The sequence below is a fragment of the Rhinolophus sinicus genome, chromosome 17 (genome assembly GCF_057876585.1).
Source record: "Rhinolophus sinicus isolate RSI-liver-muscle chromosome 17, RSI-T2T, whole genome shotgun sequence".
Classification (NCBI taxonomy): Eukaryota; Metazoa; Chordata; class Mammalia; order Chiroptera; family Rhinolophidae; genus Rhinolophus; species Rhinolophus sinicus.
In genome coordinates, this window is record NC_142517.1 from 129,776,724 (window position 1) to 129,799,882 (window position 23,159).

The 23,159-nt window shown below is 47.8% G+C and overlaps 2 protein-coding genes across 9 annotated transcripts in view; one reads left to right on the forward strand and one right to left on the reverse strand.

Moving 5' to 3' along the window:
* MGAT5 (alpha-1,6-mannosylglycoprotein 6-beta-N-acetylglucosaminyltransferase) overlaps window positions 1–8,038 on the forward strand; it is a 323,438-nt gene extending 315,400 nt beyond the window's left edge. For all 8 annotated transcript variants that reach the window (XM_019731135.3, XM_019731136.3, XM_019731137.3 and 5 more), the window contains one exon: window positions 2,005–8,038. In XM_019731135.3, the coding sequence (XP_019586694.2) occupies window positions 2,005–2,203 (199 nt within the window). In that variant the 3' untranslated portion in view covers window positions 2,204–8,038. The remainder of the gene's footprint in view (window positions 1–2,004) is intronic.
* A 1,196-nt stretch (window positions 8,039–9,234) lies between these two features.
* Window positions 9,235–23,159, reverse strand: part of TMEM163 (transmembrane protein 163) — a 216,826-nt gene continuing 202,901 nt past the window's right edge. The window contains exons 6-8 of the mRNA XM_019731141.3: window positions 21,934–22,045; window positions 14,142–14,283; window positions 9,235–10,270 (exon numbers count right to left, since the gene is read on the reverse strand). Coding sequence (XP_019586700.1) covers window positions 10,210–10,270; window positions 14,142–14,283; window positions 21,934–22,045 — 315 coding nt within the window. The 3' untranslated portion in view covers window positions 9,235–10,209. The remainder of the gene's footprint in view (window positions 10,271–14,141; window positions 14,284–21,933; window positions 22,046–23,159) is intronic.

Consider the following 23,159-nt stretch of genomic DNA (forward strand, 5'->3'; position numbering starts at 1 on the left):
TCGTGAGCCACGCTGGCTGCCCCAGACAGCCTCCAGAAGCCCCACCAGACGTTCTGGGGCTCACCCAATGAAAGTTGGCAAAGGCACAGGGCCAGGCAGTTAGTTGACTGGAGAAGACAAGAGGAAGCAGGAGAAATGAGGCTTTTCCCCAACATTTGGAAGCTTTCCAGAGGCAACAGGAAACCTCGAGTTCCCCATCTGGGTCCCCGCCCTGTCGGCAGGCATCAAGACTTCTGGGCACAAAGCAAAATGGAGATGGTTGGCATGTGTGGAAATTCATACCATAGAGCAAGGGAGGAAGGTGGCACAGCCCATCCCGTGTCTGCAGGGCATGGTGATCGTGATGACAGCATGACTGTCATTATGATAGCAGTTACCATTTATTGAATACTTACCCAGAGCTACACTCCGCCAACTGCATTGTAAGCACTAATGTCATTCGTTCTTGCATCTCCCCCATGAGTTCAGGATTCTTTTTCCCCAGTTCACAGAAGGGGAAACTGAACCACAGAGAGGCTCAGTCATTTGTCCAAGGTCCCATAGCTCATAAGAGATAAAGCCAGGACTCAAACCCAGGTCTGCCTGGCCTCCCTACACCTTCTTCTCTGAACTGGTTCCCACCTGGCATGTGGGACACCAGGCTGGAACCTACTGAGGCCTCTCTATTCTGGGGGAGCCAAGGTAGGTGCAACCAATGTACCCCAGGCCAGAGGAGAAGATCTGCAGCTCTTCTTTGAGATAAGAGGCCCACGCTGTTGGAAACAGGTATGCCTGGTTATCCTTAGGCCCCAGGCAGTGGTCCCAGCCTGAGAGAGCGAAGCACACGGTTTGCAGCACACAGACAACTCAACTGTTGGGAGAAGATGGCAGAGGAGCAAGAACACAGGCGTGGGATCGGGCCTGGACTCAAACCCCTGCTCTGCACATCCTGGAGCCTCAGGCACTTAACTCTAAGGGCGGGGGTGGCGCAGCAGTAGGCTATTGCCGTGGCTGCAGTAGGTCCAATGAATCAAATGCCCCTGGGACACACGTGCCCCTAGGAGACCATCTGATTACTCTGCAGTGGGAGAGTAAGGCCACATAGCAAGAGTCTCTGCAAGTCATTAATAAAAACACTAAACATAGTTTTTAAAAATGTTTATGGCATCAGGGGTGCCAAAAATATGTATACAAGTGGACACTTTGGTCAGCGTTGCTCAAGCAGTAGTTCACCGTAATCAGAAGTGTCTGGACACTGATGGGAACCACTGTGAGCATCTCTTGTAATTCCAGAAGTTAAACATGACTTGTATTCATCTTTTGTTTCAGTATATATTGAGTATTACAATTTTAATACAGTTTTCCTTTCTTAAAACGTGTATACAAGTTTTTGGCACCCTCTGTATTTAAATAATACACGTCTTTGCCCCAATCTTACTCCTTTAGAAGTAACCATTGTTAAGGCTTTAGTGTGTAGCCTTCTCAACTTTTTACACACATATACACTCTCTCTCTCTCTCTCTCTCTCTCCCCCTCCCTCGCTCTCTCTCTCACACACACTCACACACACGTACACACTTACATGCACACACACGTTGATCACATTGTACATCCCGGTCTGCTACTTGGCCTTCTCCAAGACAGCCCTCTATGCTGGTGCTTGCATTTCTACTTCATTGTTTTTCATGGGCTGCATAAAACTCCAGAAGCACAGACATGCCATCATGATTCAGCTGTTCCCCACTTGGTGAGTATTTAGGTTATTCCCAGTTTTTCTCTGTTACAGTCAAGCCTCACTAGCAGCCTGGCATACATCCCCCCACACACGTATCCAGGCACACACATACCTTTGTCGAGCCATGATCCCTAGTGGGGGTGAATTGCTGGGTCAGAGGATGGCGCCATCTCGTTTCTACAACAGGAAAACCAAATGTGCTCCCCAGACCGCGGCAGGTGGGCCGAAGGAGCCAGTGATGACGACAGCCCCTGCATCTCCAACCTGTGTGTCTTTCTCTTCCTCTCCAGGTACGAGGTGATCTGCCAAAGCTCAGAGCTGGCCAAGGACATCCTGGTGCCCTCCTTCGACCCCAAGAACAAGCACTGTGTGTTTCAAGGTGACCTCCTGCTGTTCAGCTGTGCAGGCACCCACCCCAGGCACCAGAGGATTTGCCCCTGCCGGGACTTCATCAAGGGCCAGGTGGCTCTCTGTAAAGACTGTCTATAGTGGCCGCTGGCTTGGCCCCACACGCACTTTGCTGGGGGAAGACAGTGGTTCGAGCCGCATCCTGGCAGAGCCAGGGGGCACACGTCATTCAGAGACTCTTGCCAGAGCCTGAACTTTGTGGTGAAAGGTTTCAATTTGGTTGTACTCCCACAGGTGTCAAAGCACCACAGTGGAGTTTTCACCAAGACAAAATGAGAGCAGACATCGGGCCGGGGAGCCTGGCTTCTCCCTGCACTTCATTTTATTTTTTGAAGAGCAACTGTAGGGAGAATCTGTCGATGCAGCTGCTTCAGGGTAGAGAGAGAATCTCAAGATTAATTTAAAACAAAACAAAACTAGAGGAGGGGATTGAGCTGGTTGGAAAGAACTTTGTATGGGAGCATTCCTAAATTCATTAACTTATTTATTGGGGAGGGAGGGAGGGGGATTAAGGGAGGGTAAAGAGGGATTGGTCACATGTCATGTTTGATTTTCCACTGTTTACCATCCACCTTCACTATAATATTATTCCTGTCTATTTATTGGGGTGCAGGAGGGAGACAGGATGTGCTGAGGGCTGGTGGCACGCCCGAGGGCAGCCGTGGGGACCTAGGTCCTCAAAGTGGATGGTGGCCAAACAAAAGAAAATCCTGTGTGTGTGCTTCAGGGATGGCAGCTGGAGGACACACACCCTCTGGGCATGGGGGGGACATGCTTGTGTTGTCCAGAGAGCCCAGCCAGGGACCAAAGACGGAGCTGCTTTGCAGTGAGAGGCTCCTTTGCTCCACGCATTCCCCCATCCCACGCACACCTCGGTCCTAATTGGTTAGGGTCCCCTTAGGAAGGAAGTGCAAGATTGGAGAATTGACATTTGCTAGTGTGTGGTAAACCCCAAAATTTGGGACTGAAAGAGCTGCTCTAGGACTTGGTCATGATGTTTACCCCTTACGAGGGTTGTCTTTGAGCTGGGATTGTACAGAAGTGAAGCTGATTCCTATGAACGGCCGACCCCACTGGAGCGGGGCTCCAGACGGGCTTTCTCACATTCCCGCTAATGTCTGATTTCGCCACAGCTCATGGAATGGGGCTCTCGCTAAACTTGATGTTGGCCTGGGGAGCAGGGGCGGGCTTGTTGGATGTAACACGCTCTCCTGGCTGCTCACCTGTGGAGCCAGGGGAGGCTTGCAAAGGAGTCGGACGTTGGCTTTTACTCCAAGCACGAATATTCTGAGGGGGTGAGCCAGTTGGCAGGTTGGCCTGTTCAGACTCATCTGGCCCCTTTCCAGCCCCCGAGTCCCTGTGCTCTGCCTTTATGTGAGTTCCCCACCCCCAGTAAGCGCTGTTTCAGTGCTCTGGGTATAAGTGTATGTTTCCTGGGAATCCCCTGGCATCTCCATGCTGGGACGTGAGCCTTCTCCTCTCTCTCTCGCAGAATGCCCCGGTTATGAGCTGTCACGCTCCACAGCCCTTGGGGGTGGTTTTGAATGCTTTGGTCTGCCAGCAGCCCTGGCTTCCCAGCACCCTATGCCCTTGGGGCAGCTGGCCCAGCCTCTACCAGGCAGAACAGCAGGCAAGGCTAGTGGCTGGGCACGCCTTCGACAAGGGAGGCTAAGGGAAGGATTCTGTTTGGCGAGGATCAGAGCGAGTGTGGAGCCTTTAGGTATGGGAAGTTAGATTCTGCCTGTTTCTCCATTCTCCCCTGGTGCATAAACAATACCAGATGCACAGCCAGCCTCTTTTTCACTTAGACTCTCAGTGGACCTGAACCCTAGAGAATGGAGGGGGTAAGAAGGGACAGCTGGTGTCTCCCCCACCCCTCAGTGGCCCCTAAGCACATGTGCTAGGGAGAGTGCTGATGGGGAGGCCTGGGCCCAACAACAAGGGCAGAAGTCCAAAGGAAACCTTGGAAATAGGGTGCTGAGTCAGTGCGTATGTATTCTTTGAAGCTTTGCAAGGGCAGTTTCCTGCCGCAGGAGGAGAAATAACTGCCATCCGTGCTGTTAGGAACTGCTTTTCCCTATGAACAAGCCTCTTGGCTGCACCCTAAATTGTGGGAATTTGCTTGAGCTCCCAGGCTTGCAATTCCTGGTCCACTGCTGCCCTCTCCTGAATTCTTCTAGGAGCTTCCAGTGCTGAGGATGTCAGTGGGGGCATTTGACCAGCAGAGGGAGCCTGCGGGCTGAGTCCGATTTCCCACGCTCCGCGAGGTTAACCCATTTTGCAAAAAGCGGTTTCGTAAACAAGCACAGGAGCTCCGAAAGCGAGGGAGCTGGAAAGCTCGGTTCTGTGGAAAGATGCTGCGCCTGCCTCGCAAGGCTTGTTTGCTGGCTGCCCCTGAGCTCAGGGCCTCTCTGCCTTCCCAGTCGGGACCGTCAGGTCAGGCAGCCCAGCGGGCCACTCGCCCCGCTTCAGATCCCTCTTGCTTGCTGCGGTCCAGTGTTGGCTGACGTCAGGCGGAGTTGTGCTGGTGGGGCTGCTGCTCCTGGGCAAACCAACCCACACTTACGTCGTCGTTGTTGTTGAGGGCATTATGAATAGCGGTGGTGGCACCGGGTGTATACTGGCTCCCAGGTCTCCACAACTTGGCTCAAGTCAGGTCAGTGGCCCCCGAGAGGAAACGGGAGGGGACCTACCTATCCCCTGTGTGGAAAGGAGCATGATTCCTGCCTGCCCAGGAGTGGAAGGTGAATCTGAGTGTGGGCCTTTGGTGATTTTTCTTAACAGAATCCTAAACCAATTTGTAATTGATGATTGTTCCACAGACAGAAATCCTAAGCCGGGATCAGTGTCTTCCTGTGCTGTGAGCATATCTTGCCAGGTCTGTCACTTTTTTCCTAAGTGAAATTGGGCTTTCCCCCGCCTACTGTGTTCTTAAGTTCTTTAAAAACTTGAGGGAAAACATTTATCTAATTTATTAAAAGAGAGAAAGCTTTCCTTTGACATGTAAACACTTTCAGGTGTACAGACTCCTCAAAGGGGAAACACACTTATTTTAATGCCAGTAAACACCTCATTTATTTCATGTATATAATTTGATTTGCACATGTACAAATGGAGAGGTTTTTTGCATTTTTGCCTAAATTGGGTTTTGGTCACTGCTTATAGTTTGCTTTGTTCGTTTGCTGTATGTTTGGAAATATTGAGAGTCTGTTTTGTTTTGTTTTGTTTTGTTTTGATATTTATTGTTTCTCTGATGTGCCTTTTCACTTTTCTTTGGGGTTGATTTTTGGAATCTGGGTGCTATTGAAGGAAGGAAGCAGACAACTACAGCTTGGAGATAGGACCTGTCCTTGCGTCACTGTGGACGCTCAGGCTGGGCACCAGAAACACCCCTCAAGCCCCCGAGGCCACCACGTACCTGCACATACACCCCCATGAAGCTGGGAGAACCCCATGGAAAGGGCTGGCTTCCTCTAGACCGGCCCACACCTCCCAGGCTGCTCATTGTCTTGGGGTCTGGGGACTGCTGGTTGGCAGTGGGCCCGCAGGCCTCTCTACTCTGGGCCACCAAGTACATGGTGGTGCAGCTGGAGCAGACGACCAGCCCTAGCTGAGGGGTTGCACTGAAGGGGGCTCGTCCCCGCAGGGCTCATTAGTAGCACTGGCCCCTCAACTCTTGATCTGGTTAACATTACGAAGGGGAAAGAATAGGAACCCTTCTGGGAGTTTGGGAGGAGAGCCCACGTGCCTCTCACTGGTGGTGCAGCATCAATGCGACTGAAACTATGTGCTGTTTATAGGTGTGTTTGTGCTTTTTTCAGACCAGACCAAGGCAGGCCACCCCATTTTCCTAAGGTGGTTTACCTGGATTGTGTATATAATTAGAACATTACCACCCTCTCCTGTGCCCCTAAAATTCTTGATTTTAAAAAAAAGTCCTATTTTGTTAACGACAGGCTCTGTTGTATGTGTCACTATCCCAAGCCTGGATTGTTTTATTTATTTAAAAATACTTTAGTTTTCTCATTGGTTCCATTCTAATCTCATCCGTCCCTGTAGGGCTGCAGAGAACCTTCATACGTAAGACAAATTCATGAACTTGCCACCGTGTAAGCGCATGGTGGAAAGTTCACGAACTTAATTGACGTACGGATGGACAAAAATAGATTTCACGCTTCTGTAGGAAGGTAGGAATTTCCTAAAGCTGAGGGTGAGTTCCTTTCATTCTTGTTAGCTTCAAAAAAAGGGGTAGAAAACCGAGTTTTTATAGCAAAAGGTCTAATTAGCTGTATAGTCTCAGATGCAGGAAAAAATAAATTACCCTAGCTTTCTTAGCACTTAGGGTTTTGTGACGATTCAGTGTTTAGCAGTGTCTGGCATATAGTAAGCCCTAGTAAATATTAAATATTGTTATTAGCATTTCAGAAAATTTGAGAAGAGCTGAGCTCACTCCTTAGATGTCAATTCAAAATACCTACATGAAAATATTATTCCAGGTTGATGGAATGTTGTAGGAATTACTGATTTATCTTAGCATGTCCACGTCCCACGCCTACCTTGCCGGTTGGAACGCTACTGTATCCCTGAATACAATGACTGATTTGAAAATAGGCCTGACGTCAGCCCCAAACGAAACTAGGATGCAAGAACTGTAAACAGGGGAAGACATGGGTGACCTTTGGCCTCAGGATGGACCTAACCCCACTGAGGTCTCTTGGGCCATTCCAGGTTTTTCTTTGTGGAACTTCTTAAGCTAGAAATTAAAATGAGTTCTCCGACAGACTGTACCCCCTATATCAAAGTTAACTATATTCCTCTGAAATGCAATGAGAGGCTTCTGTTTCATTTTGTTTTGTTTTATGTAAGGGAAAAGGAATGACCAATTGAACTTATTCCCTAGGAAGTCCCTTTTCTGTCCCCTGCTGGCCAGGGTGGTTTCTTCACAGTCCAGTCCCCAAGGATCAGACTCTCGGCCTGGTTCGCTCTGACATGTTTGTATTGGTCCCAGTCCCATAGAAGAGCGACCTCTTCCCCAGGCCAGTCGGACCCCTAGACTATCTCACTACGCAGGTGGAAACATTGGGGGTGGGGAGAGTGTCTTCAGAACCATTTTCCAGAGGCTGCTCATGGTTCCATTTTCCCAAATCATCTAAATATCAGCTTGCTTCCTGTTTTAGTGGAGTTTTAGCCTCTTACTTCCCTGACATATTAAGAGCTGTACCTCTTCCCCTGTCCTGGCCCTATTCTGCATAGATTGCAGTTGTGAAATATGGAGGAATTTGCCAGAGTCCCATGTCTTTAAGTTCCTTTGTTTTCTCTTCAGCTGAATCAGCAGTCTTAAACTTTTGTGGGTATAAGATTGGAATTTACCTTCTTCAAAGCATCATTCCTTCCAGCCCCGATTTTGTGGAGCCGTAAGGTGATCTTCCCCACCCCCTGCAGCTGGTGAGGCATGGCGGAAGGACCGGTGGGTAGGTGGGGGGTGGGGGGGCAATGCCATGCTGGAGGTCTGACAGCCTGGCTGGGACAGTGGCACAGGAACTTCGCCACCTCTGCCAAAGGGGAGAGGGGGCAAACTTGGGGAGCATTTTTGCTTCACTGTCCTGGCCAGGTATTAACAGGACGGTAGTGTAACACTCAATGCCAAAGGAGATGGTGAGGTGTCCTGTCTATTGTAACTGCTGTCATAATCTTGATGTCTTTAAGCTAATGGCTGTTCACATCTGTGTCTTCAAAAAAACCTCCTGGTACAACCATTTCCTGCTCTTCACTCTGAGGTTAAGTAATGTGGGATTCTGCAAATGAGGTGTCGCTGTCCAAATGTACTGTACCGGCATAGAGAGCACTGCTTTGTTTTCCACTGTTGTAGAGAAAACTAGGGAGAACTTTATTTTTCAATAAACTTTTCTTGTGTGACGGGTGGAAGTGATTTTTCTGGGGGCTGGGTGGGTTGCACAGTCCCCTGCAGAACACAGCCAGCTGCATCCCCCACGCTGGCAAACACTGCTGAAGACACTGACAGGAAGGTCTGTTTCAGGCGTGGAGGAGTTCACTGTGGAGTGAGTTTACTGTGGAGTAGTCTTTGCCTTATATCACACCTACCAGTACTCATTTAGGGGCATTTACCTAGAAGGGAACTGAATTAGAATGGGGGTTTTATTGTTTGTTTGTTCGTTTGTTTGTTTGTTTTTGAGATAACTGTACTACATCAGATGTTTCAAACTATTTAAGGCTGTGCTAGTAAAATACTCCTAAAAATGCTGAGGGCCTGTTAGACCTGGAATACATGCCCCTCACTCCCTTCACAAAGAGAACTCTTTTACCCAGGGCTCAGTGGCCCGTGAGCACTCAGTTGGCATATGCCCTAGAAACGGAAGGTCAAGTTGGTGCCACAGCAAGGGCTTGCCACCTGGTGATGCAGGAGGGCGTGGCTCAGCCCTGCCCACAGCCTCTGAAGCCAGCAGAGCTCCTCGCTGCTGCACAATGCAGACACCATGCCGGCCCCAGGTATGGCAGATTTGGTGAGACGCGAATCTCAAAACAGGTGCCCAGAAAAACTTGAGTGCTCAAGGGAGGCTACATCCTAGTTTCCCCTGATTTTCCACACTTGATAGTAAATACAATGAGAAAACCTGCAGAAAAGAAACCTACTGAATCTTGCATTTCCCAGAGCTGCTCAAACAGTCTACCCTTTTTCCGTGTACCATGTTAATATCCCACAGGACACACCTCAAAATACTGTTGGAGGAAGCCAGGCTGAAAGCATCAGGCTAAACCAGGGACCTCGTAGCGCAAACCGTCTTCTCTTAACCAGCCTGACACAGCCAGGTGGGAGATGGGGCACAGAAGGCGGGGTAAGGCCTGGGGAGCAGCCATCCGTCAATTCCGGGGAAGCTCAGCTCCAAGGGCCCCGGGCATGACCAAATGAATGTGTGGCCACTCTCCTCACCTGAGTGGCAGAGATGCGTGCCCCACAGAGGCCACAAAGCCCACCATGACAGTCCTTCAGGTGTCCATTCACACGCCATTGGGCACAAGTGACCCTTCCACGTCACCCTTCAGTCACAATGGAAAACATGCGCACGATGGTGTCAACTCTCAAAGATAACCTCTTTGTACCATACAAAACAGGTAAAGGTCTTTATTGGTCAGACACTGTCGCCTGGACAAGCAGCAGTGCTAGAGGTACAGACTGTTGTATGTTGGGGAACATTTTTACAGAATCTATACCTAACGTGACAAACTAAAGACATCCTGTTCCTTACAGAGGAGTCACCCATCTCTAACAGACTGTAATGTATCATTACCACTTAACACAGCATATAGATATATGCATATATGGATTATATAATTATTTATTACAAATAAACTAGTTTCACATCTGTCAAAAATGGATTCTGTCTTTACATGTATGTTCAGGTTCTGAATGTACAAGAAAGGGTTGTGTGCTTTAGTTCGTCCATGCAAAGCTCATACATTTATCACTACGTACTTTAAAAATAGAATGGTCTCCTTTTGAACAAATCTGTTGAGAGAGAGGGTTAGTAAAACAGTATGAAATTAATGAAATACACTGATAGAAATTAGGAAGTGAAATATACTGATGGTTCTGGGTATGCAAAGGGGTGAGGGACAAAAGGGTACGTACCGTCTCCCCTTAAATTCTGACAGGAGGTAAGAGACTAGACCTACGAGGTGGCTGGGGCCCCTCAGAGTCCCGAGGAGGTGGGTCTGGTCCATTGTTATCCATTTCAGTCTTGGAGCACCACAGAAGAACTTTCTGCCAAGCAGAGATCTTATCCTACCGACAAGAACCTTTTTACCCCAGAAAATAGAACAGGTCAGTTCCCACCGGAGATGGGGACACCAGTCTCCCCTCCTGTGGGTGGTGTCCTAAGGGGTTTGACGGGAGCAGTGGCATGAGGGGAGCAGTGCAGACCAACCTGCTGGGCAGACCTCATTCCCATGAACACAAACTTTCCAAAACAGAAATTGGATGTTCAGTTAAATATTGGCACCGTCTGTGGAAACCTTTCGTCGTCCTGATGGTCTTCATGTGGATGCAGAACGGGTGGCTCTGGGCGCCTTCACTCAAACATCTCGTAGTGGCGCGTCTGCCTCACCCGGGGCACCATGTCGATGAGAAGTCTGCAGAAAGGAGACAGACAGGTCACCCCAACACAGACCCTCCAGAGCCCTGGGACTTGAGCCCGTGGGGAAGCACACAGGAGAGGTCATTTTTTTTTTCTTTAATACACATAGCATAAAATTCAGCCTTTTAAAGTACATGATTCCCTGCTTTGTAGTATATGCGTAGTTCATACAACCATCACCACCTCCTAATTCCCGAACATGTTCCTCACCCCAAAAAGAAACCCACTAGCATTCATTCCCCATTCTCCCCTCCCCTGCTCCTCCTACAAGTAATCTTTTTTCTCAATTAAATATTTAATTGTAATCTGTAAAAGTGGACATTTGGAAAACTGCTTTTACAATTCACCTAATTGTTTAAAGTGTAAATTTAATGGGTATTTTTCCTCCTTTTTTTTGTTCTTTTCATGTATTACATTCCACATATAAGTGAAATCATGGTATTTCTTTTTCTGTCTTATTTCACTTAGCATAATATGCTCTAGGTTCATCTATGTTGTTGCGGATGGCAAGATTTCATTCTTTGTTATGGCTAATAGTCCACTGTATGCATGTACCACCTCTTCTTTATCTGTTCATGTACCGAAGGACACTTAGATTGGGTCCATATCTTGGCTATTGTAAATAACGCTACAGTGAACATAGGAGTGCATATATGTTTTCAAATTAGTGTTTTGGATTTCTTTGGATAAATACCCAGGGGTGAAATTGCTGGGTCATATGCTAGTTCTATTTTTAAAGTTTTGAGGAACCTACATACTAATTTCCATAGTGGCTGTGATAATTTACAATCCCACCCACCAACTGCACAAAAGGGAATGCTAACAATTGCTGTTTTTTGATTTATTGATAGCCATTCTGACAGGTGTGCGGCAATTGCTCATTGTGGTTTTAATTTGCATTTCCCTCATGACATATCTATTGGACATCTGTATGTCCTCTTTGGAGAAATGTCTATTCAGGTCCTCTGCCTATTTTTTAATTGGATTGGGGTTTTTTTTTGGTGTTAAGTTGTATGAGTTCCTTATATATTTTAGATGTTAACACCTTATTGGATGTATCATTTGCAAATATCTTCTCCCCTTCAGTAGAATGTCTGCATTTTGTTGATGGTTTTCTTCAATGTACAAAAACTTTCTAGTTTGATGTAGTCCCATTTATTCATTTTTCCTTTTGTTTCCCTTGCCCAAGGAAACATATCCCAAAAAATATTACTAAGAGCGATGTCAAAGAGTTTACTTACTATGTTTTCTCCTAGGAGCTTTATGGTTTTGGGTCTTCCATTTAAATCTTTAATCCATTTTGAGTTTATTCTTGTATGTGATATAAGAAAGTGGTCTAGTTTCTTTGCATGTGTCTGTCCAGTTTTCCCAACACCATTTATTGAAGAGACTGTCTTTACTTAAATGTATATTCTTGCCTTCCTTGTCATAGATTAATTGGCCATATAGGCATGCGTTTATTTCTGGGCTCTGTATTCTGTTCCATTGATCTATGCTTCATATATACCAAGCTATGTTTATAGCAGTCTCTTTTAACTTTATGGTCACTTAAGGTTGAATACATTCTAAAATTACTACAATTTTCACTCTCCCTCTCTACATTTGTTTTCGTCACTTGTTGCTTCTTTTGTGTTTGTGTATATCCCTTAATATATTGTAATTACATGTGATCTTCTGCTTTTGCCTTTTAACTTTTGTACTAGCTTTATGGTTGGTTGATCCACTACTTTTATTAAGTGTTTGCCTTTGTTGGTGAGAGTTTTTCTCTTTGTTATATTTTCTTACTCATTTTATTTTTATCTCTTAAAGAAGTCCCTTTAACATTGTTTGTGATACTGTTTTAGTGGTAATGAGCTCCTTTAGCTTTTTCTTATCTGGGAAGCTCTTTACCTGTCCTTTGATTCTAAATGATAGCTTTGCTGGGTAGAGTAATCATAGTTGTAGGTCCTTGTTTTTCATCACTTTGAATATTGTATGCCAATCTCTCTGGCCTGCAAAGTTTCTGTTGAGAAGTCAGCTGACAATCTATGGGGGCTCCTTTGTAGGTAACTAACTGGTTTCTCTTGCTGCTTTTCAGATTCTCTTTATCGTTAACCTTTGGCTCATACCAAGACACATTGTAATTAAAATGGCAATGGTTAAAGACAGAGAGAATCCTAAAAGCAGCAAGAGAAAGGCAAGTAGTAACTTATAAGGGAGCTCCCATAAGACTGTCAGTTGATTTTTCAACAGCAACTTTGCAGGCCAGAAGGGAGTGGTAGGAAATATTCAACATGATGAAAGGCAAGAATTGACAACCAAGACTACTGTACCCAGCAAAGCTATCATTTAGAATTGAAGGAGAGATAAAGAACTTCCCAGACAAGAAAAAGCTAAAGAAGTTCACCACCAACAAACCAGTATGACTAGAAATGTTATAGGGTCTTCTTTAAGATGGAAAAAAAATCCAAAATTGTAAATAATAAATGGCAATTGCTACATATCTATCAACAATTACTTTCAAATGGATTAAATGCTCCACTCAAAAAACATAGGGTGGCTGAATAGATAAGAAAACAAAACTCTTACATATGCTGCCTAAAACAAACTCACTTAAGGTTGAAAGACACACAGAGACAGAAAGTAAAGGGATGGAAAAAGGTATTTCATAAAAGGGGGAGGGGAAGCTGGGGTAGCAGTACATACACCAGACAAAATAGACTTTAAAACAAAGGCTATAAGAAGAGAAAATGAAGAACCCAGTAATCCCATGTCAGGTTATTTGAAGAAACCCAAACCCCTCGACGTGTGCATCCATATGTTCATTGCAGCATTGTTTACAATGGCCCAAATGTGGAGGCAGCCTAGGTGTTTGTCGGTGGATGAATGGATAAAGAGGAGGTGGTACATCTATACAATGGAATGTCGCTCAGCCAGGGAAAGGAATGGGTTCTTGTCATCTGCGCGGCATGGATTGACCTGAAGGCTATTGTGCTGATGGAGAGTAAGACAATGAAAGACAGATGGAATATGATTTTGCTTATATGTGGAATCTAAAGAACAAAATAAACAAAACAGAAGCAAACTCATAGATACAACATTTTGATGGTTGCCAGACGGGAGGGGGTTGGAGGTGTGGGTAAAAAAAGGGGAAGGGATTAAGAAGTACAAATTGGTTGTTACACAGTAGTCATGGGGATGTAGGGTATATACCATAAGAAATATGGTCAATAATATTGTAAGGAATTATAAGTCAATAACTGTGTATGGTATCAGATGTGTACTAGATATGTTGGGGTGATAGATAGGAGGGGGTTGGCGGGCAGGGTGAGAAAGGTGAACACGTTGAGAAATACAAATGGGTAGTTACAACACAGTCATGGGGATGTAAAGTACAGCATAGGGAATATAGTGAATAATATATTGATAACTATGTATGGTTCCAGGTGAGTACTAGACTAGTCAGGGGGACCACTTCTAAAATTATACTGGGGGTGCCAAAAATATGTATACACATGACTTGTATATATTGAGTATTATAATTTTAATAGGTTTTTTTTTTCCTTTCTTAAAATGTATATGCATTTTTTGGCACCCTCTATATAAATGTCTAATCACTATGCTGTACATCTGAAATTAATATAAAATATTGAATGTCAAAAAAATAAAGACAACAGACAAGAGGATGCTCTTTGTGACTTAAAGGTTATGCCTCTTGTCACAGTCCTTGCCTCACTTTGGCATCAACCACAGGAATATCTGACCCCTGCTGGGAGCTTTTTCAGTCCCCTGACCTTATCCAGGCTCAGGAGGGTCACAGGTATGAGATACGACCATCAGAGGGGGAACATGGAGCGCTCATGGCCACCAGGAAAGCAGGCACTTACTTGACCCCGTACGCAAATATGGTGAGGCCAATGAGCACGCCTGTGCTGCCATCCAGGTACCAGACCGCCGCGTTGTGCTTGAACACCTCCGCACTCAGAAGAATGGAGAAGCCCATCACACCTCCCACGAGGGAGTTAAACCCTGGGAAAGAAGCAGAGAGAGACTGACGGCAGTGCCAAGCGAACTTCCTTAACCACCAAGAAAACTGCCCAAATGCCAGCCATGCCTCTGCGTTCCAGAATGTGTGCTGCAAGGAACATTGCCCAGAAGCACTCTCGCAGGTGATAGCCAACTCCTCAGACACCCACGTGGCTTGTCAAGTCTCTGCTCACAGTCACCAGAGACTTCACTAGACAGAGGCATCACCTCCTGCCCTCCCTCCTCCCCACCAGGCACTTAAGCCTGCTTGACACAGCCTGTCTGTGTTTATCTTCTGCCTTCCTTGCATTCACTAGAATGAAGATCTCACGAGGAGCAAAGTCTAGGACAGTGCCTGGCACACAGGAGACATTCAACTACTCGTCCTTGGTGAGTCAAGTCTGTTGAATATCTGCTGGGTCCAATACCCAGCTGGGATCTTCTCGATCCTACTGATTATTATCACATTTACTAATGAGAGAACTAAGTTAAGCAGAGCGAGGTTAAATAAATTGACCAAGGTTCTACAGCTTGAGAGGGGATAGGCTAGGCTTCCACCTGAACGCACATCCTTTCCCTCTAGTCCCCTTAAGTCATCTGAAGATTTTCACTCTGCAGGAAGAAAAATGCAAAGTCTAGAATTAACTACCTGGTTGCAGAAATGGCAATCAAACAGAACTAGAGCTAATAGACGTGGATCAATCTCCTTTCACGCATGTCACACATCAGTTGGTCCCTACAACTTAGGTATCGCACTTCTGTTTTACCCCTGAGTTTTCAAGGGTCACATGGGAAGGGAACGGCTTTAAGGGGCTCTTGGGGTCACACTGTGGTATGAGCCACAGGTTCCTTGCCTGCCCAGGGAAGCTCGGGATCCATGCGGCCCTGGTTGTCCCCTAGCAGCTGGTCTGTGCAGGGCCAGGAACCTCTCCAGCATCAGGCCCTGCTTCATTCCTGGGGCAACTCCACCTGCCTAAGTACCATGCTTTTGCTAAAAGCATCAACTCCAGGTTCAGGCAGGAAAACTGAGATCAAACACCTTCAATACATTCAGTGGGGACAGTATACCTAGGGGAGAGGTTCTAAATGCAGACGGAGAGGAAGAGTGTGGCACAGACAGGATTTGAGCAGAGCCTGAGTAGATCCAAGGAGGAGACTGCAACAGGCGGCTCTCCAATAATGGGAAGAAGAGGAACCTGGCCGGAGCCTGCACTGACATCTCTGATGAACTTGCAACCCTCTTCCTTCCCTCAGATTTCTGTCATCTCACCGCTCCAGGCCTCAGCCAGGTGTGGACTGCGGCTCAAGCTCCCCACGCCCTTTGGAGGCTGTCTGCAAGGTTTCTGGTGAACACTTCCAACCCAATTTCACCTGAATAAAGGTGCCAGGGACTAGGAAAGGCAAACCCCTCCCACTTCCTCCCACCCAATGGGCTACATCCTTCCAAGGCCAGCCCAGGGAACTGCTGAGAGAGAGGCAAGGACTTGCTAGGAGATGGGAGCAAGTGAGGGCTCTTCCTTCCAAGCAGGGTCTCTACCTGCCCTGCCATGTCTACCTGGGCCATGCCTGCCCACCACCCACAGTGAGCACCTCCACCCATCATCCATTAAGGACCTTCTATGCCGGACACCCAGCCTGATACAGAGCTCTCTCTAGGTGCCCTGGGGGAGACCAGGAGGGCAGGGACTGTGGTGGTTAGTTTAGCTTCACATAAAGTGTATCCCTCCAGCTCCAAGTCCCAAGGCCAAGTCTCCACCTCTATCCATGAGGTGAGAGGCAGGCAGACTTCCTTCACATGCTGCCTCCCCACTGCCCCCTTCTCAGGGCGGCCAGGGATGCAGACTGGGCCCCTGAGTAGTTTGCTTCTGTGGCTCCTCGATGCTCACTCACCTCTGGACAATGAAGAAATGGGCTCAGCCTCCATTCTCCACACAGCTCAGGGGGAGCCGCTACTAAGCCCTGCATGTTTTTAAAGCACAATGGCCTCCGTGCAGCCTCAGTCACCACAAGGGAAAGCTCTGTGCCAGCTGAGACCTTCTTAGCCCTTTGCACGCAGAGCACACTGGAATTTCCTCCCTCTCGGTCCTGCCCTTGGTTTTGGCCTCTGCATATCATACCCTCTACTCTGCCGCCATGGATTCCAAAGCAGAGGGGACAGCGGGTCCACATTGAGAAGGGAGAGGCTGTATTTCCCTCGTCTGCCAACACAGCAGGATCATATTCACCCGCTCCCATGATGACATGCTGTCATGGACTCTCACCTCGGGCTATCCCTTGAATCTTCCTGTTCCTTTTAACAAATAGAATCAGACCAGTTCTCTTTTGAAAAAAATCTCTTCAACTAAAATCTTTTCTCAGAAGGCCACCAAAAGTATCAGCAGAGGCTATCACTTGGTCACAGGCAACCTGGGCTGGCGTTTACCTCTCGGCCATTTCCAAGTTGGGGAAGTTTTGTTTTGGGGGTGACTATAGGGAAGCGAGATGGCTGCTGGCCCAGGGCAGACTGGAATCCTCCACTCGCCTCTCTCCAGCTCTGCCATGGGCACAAGTGGAGCCCTCCGAGAAGTCGGTAGAGCTCAGAAAGGATGCAGAGAGAACATGAGGTTCCACAGATGGCCACTAGATGTCCACTCAGCTCCACCAAGTCCCCAGTTCAGCCCGCCAAGGAAGGCCCAGACTGATTTCTGACAGCAGCGGCCCATCCCATGCCTGCTCCCGAGAGTTCACAGCTGATGGATTCGTGGCCCATTCATCTGGTTCACCTGCACCTTGGAGGAGCCTCTGCTCTGCTCATCCTTGGTTATGACAGAGCCTCTTTTCAGCTTCACATCTTACAAGCCTGCAAGGAAACGCTAGACCAAGAACACAGGGTCTGGTGGGGAGGGGGTGATTCTGTATCTGCCTGGCAACAGCCTTCAAAATTGTAGAGCCTTTCCAGCTGTAGTCACTCCAGATGACAGACCCTGAGCTGAAAATGCCCCACCAGACCACCCATCTTTCCAACACAGCACACAAGGCCTGCCGATTAGTTCCTCACCTCTGGGGTGCTGTCCCTACTCCACCCATGCCCACGAGCTTGTTCCTGCCTCCTCAGTTAACACCAGAGCTGCAGTCAAGAATACACACTGTCAGCAGTTTAAGGACTTAAAATAACATCTGAGGCTGTCTTGATTCGCAACATTAATGACTAGATAAGAATCTGTATCATTAAGCACATTAATTTTATGCAGAAAATTCTGATTACAAGTTTTCATTGTGCTTGAAACCCATCTTAGACACTTGATGTTTCAGAATTGTGAGGGAGCAAGAGAAGGGTCAGCCCTCTTCCCTCCACTCAGAGAGGGTTCCATCTGTCCCTGGGGCGGCACTGGAGCCCGGCTTCTGGCCCCTAGTTCAGAACTTCCCTCAGGTACCTTTCCACAATTTTCCTCGGCCTGATCTGTAGTGTTAACATGCTGTACAAAATCATTTCACCTTAAAATATACAAAGCCAGCTTCAGCCTAGTGCTGATAGCAACACACACAAGATTTGCAGTGGGGAATTCTGGAGTTTACCCACACTCTTCTGCCCCCTGTTCCCCGAAGATCTGCTTCCTGTAAGGACACAACCCAGTGACAAAGGATCTGGTGGTGTCAGCCTGACCCAGTTCCCATACAGCTCCAGCTTGAGAACCAGCCACCTCACCAGGTGACAGGTGGGGCTCACCCTCCCTGCCTGCCCCAGAAGCGATTTGTTGAACTTGCTTCCTTCTTGGAGTGACAGGGCCAGACCCTGACATGGTCATTCCCAGGGTAGTGGCCACAAGGATGCCCTACAGAGCCAGAACCTCAGAAAAACTCCCAACATTATTGACAAGCAGGGCTCCCAATCCCCATCCTGCCCCCACCTCCCAAAGTGAGGGAAGAACCAGGAGCAGATAATTATAGAAGACTCCATAGCTCTGCTAATCAATGAATGAGTAAAACTGGATCCCAGACAACACAATTAACAGGAGGCTACCATTACGGCTGCATATTTTGCTGACACTACCACCAAGCAAGGGATTGTGGGTAACAGGCTTGGGGAAACAGAAACTGTGACTCTGCTCTTTGCAATAGCGCTCTTTGTCTGTATCTGTCTCTCTCTTATGAACCCCCATGGCTCATTCATCCCCAAGCCCTGCCCACTGTATATATACCGCCAACATTTCCTCAAATCCCCACACCCTCTACCCCTCTGCCCTCACCCCTGCCCAAGCCACCACCACCCCTCAGCTCCCGGAGACCTCTCCCTGCTTCGGAACTTGTTACCCCACTCTGTCCTCCACCTCTCAGCCAGAAGGCTCTCCAGAAAACATTAATCATGTACCCACATCTGTTTCAATACTTAGCAAAACATCCCAAAGCCTACCCTTGACCTAAAGTCCTGCATGATTTGCTCTTGCCCACTCATCGGGGCCCCTCGCCGAGCCCCTCGGATGCCCCAGGTGTGCCCTCACCATGATTCCCTCTGCCTGAGGAATGCTCACCCCTGCCTTCCCGCCTGTTTGTGGAATAATTTTCCCTCAAACCATCCCCTCCTCTTTGTAACGGCCCCCTCCCTGGTTCAAGAGTATGATGGAAATACTGCTTATTCATGTGGCTAGTTTTGTGTGTGCAAATCATGAAGTCTGGAGTTATTTCATTAGAAAAATATACTTAGGATTGGGGTCTTCTCTATATACCATATAAAATGGTGGCAAGTCAGAAGAACAGTGAGGCCTAAACAGAAACTTAGTACCTAGAATACCTATAACACATTAAGTAAAACCACCAGGCAAGGCAAAGGGCCCACTGCTCTGAGAAGGGGCTCAAGCCCGGTGGTCATGGGCAGGGAGACAGAAAGGGCCTCCTTCCTGCCTGGGGATGTGGGGGGGTGGGGTCTGACTGCTAGACCCACCATCAGGCTTCTGGGGTCTGAATAGATCAAAAAGACCCCAGAGGAGCTTTGTAACCTTAGGACCTAACTCAGGACTCAGGACTGGGAGAGGAACCCCTGCTGAGTGTTCCCCACTGGGAGCCCAGAAAGTTGTGCTGACCCATGTGGTCTCCCCCATGCCCGCCTTTCCCCATCACCCATGTTCCAGGCAGAGAGATGTGAGAGGGGGTACAGAACACACACATGGCTGGAGAAGCCAACGTCCAGCCCGGGCTCTGCTTTGTTCTAGCCTAACGGGCACAAGCAGAGCTGTGTCCCTTGGAGCGACATGAAGGAACCTCAAAAGTGGCTGGAAATCCACAGCTGGAACCCCTGGTTCATGCCACATAGCCTTTGGCTCTTAGCATAAGCACCCCTGTGCTATTTATGCCTAAGAAAAGGAAGACTCCACAGCCAAAGGAGGCATTTTCTTTTCCAGATTCAAAAACACCAGACCACAAAAATCACAGGGAATGAACACTTGCCAAATTCTGGCTCTGCCCCAGAGAAGAGTGAGTACCCAGATCAGCCAGGGTGTTGTGGGACAATATGCTAGGGTCAGCTTGATGCAAACTGCCTGTAAGTCCATGCTGTCAGAGGGGGTGACAGACACATAAGCAGACCTTCCCAGGCGATGACCCCAGGCATGCTCGCATCATTCTCAGGGGACTGAGCCACAGGCTCTTTAGATCTGGCCCTGGTAGAAAGAGCTACCCCTTATACCAGAAGCGTTATTAAGTCGCAGCCCCACTTTTGGGGACCTGGCAGGACCCTTCACAGCAACACTGCATACACCAGAAAGAGGTCATTCTGATTCCGCATCGGGAGCTGGTCCCCAGCTAACAGTGCACCTAGCGCGTTACCAAGCACAACAGACTCCATGAAACCCTGTTGGTTGATGTTACTGCAGCACCAGCTCTAACAGCAGCACACCCAGGACCAGATGTCGGCTGAATCCTAATTTCACTGGGCCTGACCAAGGAAGGCAACCTCAGGGGTTCATTTGGGAGCTCAAGGAGCAGGGCTGGGGCGCCTGGTCCACACAGAGGGGCCTGCACGCTGCCTGAAAAAGCAAAGCAGGAAGTAGAGGCCTCAGTCCCAGTCGCCGATACTTTTACTGCTTTAAAAAACTTTTACTATTATATTGAAAACGTTCTGGTTTCCTATGGGCAAACGACCTCCGTAGCGTAGGGAGAAAGGTGGCATCATGTAAGGGCAGAAGCAGACAGCAGGCTCTGCTGGAAGTGGCCTCTTGAGGATGGATTCTGAGAGCTGCTGGACATATGGGACACTGCAGGGTCCACCTTCCCTGGTGTGGAACTGTGTCCTGGCCCCTTGGCGTGGCCACAGAGGCAGCACAAATCCCCAGTGCGCACTGCATGGGCTGGGTGTCTGTGTAAAAGACGACTTCCTGGGCCCCACCTCAACCGCCCAGAACCAGAATCCTCAGGGGTGAGGCCCAGGAACCTGTTTCTAACAAACACAAGTACTTCTGAGGCTGCCAGTAGTAGTTCTCAACAGACTAGCTTCTGGGGTCCCCTGGTTTTGCAGTCAGCATGCCAGATCATGTAACCCCCAGTTCTTCAGGCCAAATCAGAAGACCCTCCCGCCCACACACATACACACAGGTGATGCTCTCCCCCAGGACAGATGGTTGCAAAGCTGGAAACATCACTTCGACCTCCAGCCCAGCTCCACACCCAGCAGGGCAACAGCGTGGGACAGGCTGAGTCGGAGCCCACACCGTGTCACCAGGCTTTGTCACCTGGGACAGAAAGGCCCCCTGCATTGTCATCTGTCCCCTCCACAACAGAACAACAGCCACCCACGCATGTCTACTTTCACATAGTTCACACTGGAGAGAACCTTGAGAGTTTAGGGGGAAGAAGTGGTTCTTTAAAAAAAAAAAAAATCCAATGATTTCTGCTTTATTTTGTGCAGACACGCACCCACCAACCCACAAGCTTTTACCCTTTGACCTCTCACCCCGGGGTATGGGGACTCATGTCTCTATTCCTGACCCCCTGGCAACGGCACATGCTCAAGAATGAAGAAAAATAAAATGGCCAGGTGACAATGTTTGTCAAGTTTCTTGTTTACACGCCAACACTAGTGCAGACTGAAATGTGCGTTTCCTACTTTCACAGATCTTTCTCTGTCATCCCAAAGGCCACACTGGAAGCTCCTCCTGCCCCTTAGAGACACAGAGGACACATCTACCTGGTTTGGGTTTTCCGCAGAGAACACATGAATCATTTCCCCAGCGAAGCCCGGGGAATTGCAACTTGAACTAGCAGGTGAGCCTCTCACTAGCCAGAGGGGAAAATAAGCATGAAGAAGCCATGAGGGAAACTTTTATAGAATCCAGAAAAAGCACTTATTTTTTATTTGGAGCAATGGACATCAAATCCAAGACTCTGGGAAGCCCTTTGTGCGTCACTCCCATGCAACACAGCCTTCATAGTTAAGAGGCTGGGGAGCCCCAATCTACCCTGTTAGCAGGTCAGGGTGGAGGTGATTCATGAAGACTTTATTAAATTCCCAGAGCACAAGACATCTGCCCTGACATGGGAACCCTGAGAATCATCTAACAGCCTGGGGAAAGGAAGCTAGTGAGTACAGACTCCCAACTGTTGACCTCTTCTGCAAGACAAACAACTAAAAGTGACCCACACTGCATCTTCCCCCCAGAGGGCAGGCGCACTGGCCTTACTCACCATCTGTTATGAGTGCTCTACTGGTCAGCACCTTCCCCAGCATAAACTTCAACACGGCCAGGATGCTGCAAAGGATCCCACTTAAAATGGAGACACTGAACAGGAAATCGTCCTAGGAGAGAAAGTTCCAGATTTCAACAGTTTACCTGCTAGAGCAGATTATCTATCAACCACTTGCTGTAAAGATCAGCTTGGTTCCCAAAACAAATAATCCGTCAGATATGCTGCCACCAGGTGGGGGTATGTTGCTGGTTTGCATACCTCAGTTACCTGTGTCACTGGGAACTAGAAAAGATGATCAAAGATAGATAATCCAAAGCTTATATGTCCTTAGAAACCCATTTAGTATTTCTTTTTCTGTAGGAGAGTCCCCTTCACACTCTTTTGCTGAAATGACGGGCCATCACTGATCAATAACAGAGTTGGTCAGAATGCTAAAACCAGTGCCTTCCGAGTAGTTTTCCATACATAATTTAAAAAGCAGCTGACTGAGACTTTTGGCGCATGTAATTACACCACTGGCCTAAGAGCATGACAGCACAGAGCCAGCTGAATTTGCCACAGGGTCAAGTAAGCCTGGAGCTATTTATAACCGTATTTTTTTCCTTAAATTCACACAAGGCAATTAGAGGCTCAACTAAAGCCTTCAAGGTGGAAAAAAGGCATCTAAAAATAGTCTTCTATTGACGTTATCTCAGCACTTCCTATAACTCGTTACCTTACCTTTGCAAGCAAATGAGTGTGTCCCATGCAAACGTGAACACCACTATCTCAGGACGTCAGGACGCATCAGGGCGCCTGAGCTTCGAGCTCCCATCGTCACTCCCATGAGACACAGCCTCCAGAACCTCCACTACTAAAATGCAACTGCCAGCAGAAATCTGATAAAGCATCATATACACCCAAAGAAAAAGGATTCCTGAGGCATTTGATTATTCAAATCCACTAACCTAGTGACAGAAAGGTGGGAAGAGGGATGACAGCCCGTTTCCCTGGGTTCAAAACTGAACAAAGTCATTAGAAAAATCACCTCACTGGAAATAGCACAGCGTCAAAGCATCTCGCCCACAACCCTGATGAATGGTGGATGGTTTTAACATATGACCACAAATCTTTCGTGACTCCTTCCTCTGAGTCACGGGCACAGCTTCATTTCCCCTCCCTTCAGTGTGGGCTGGACCCATGATTGGTATCTAACAAATAGGGTTTGGAAAGGGAAACACAGT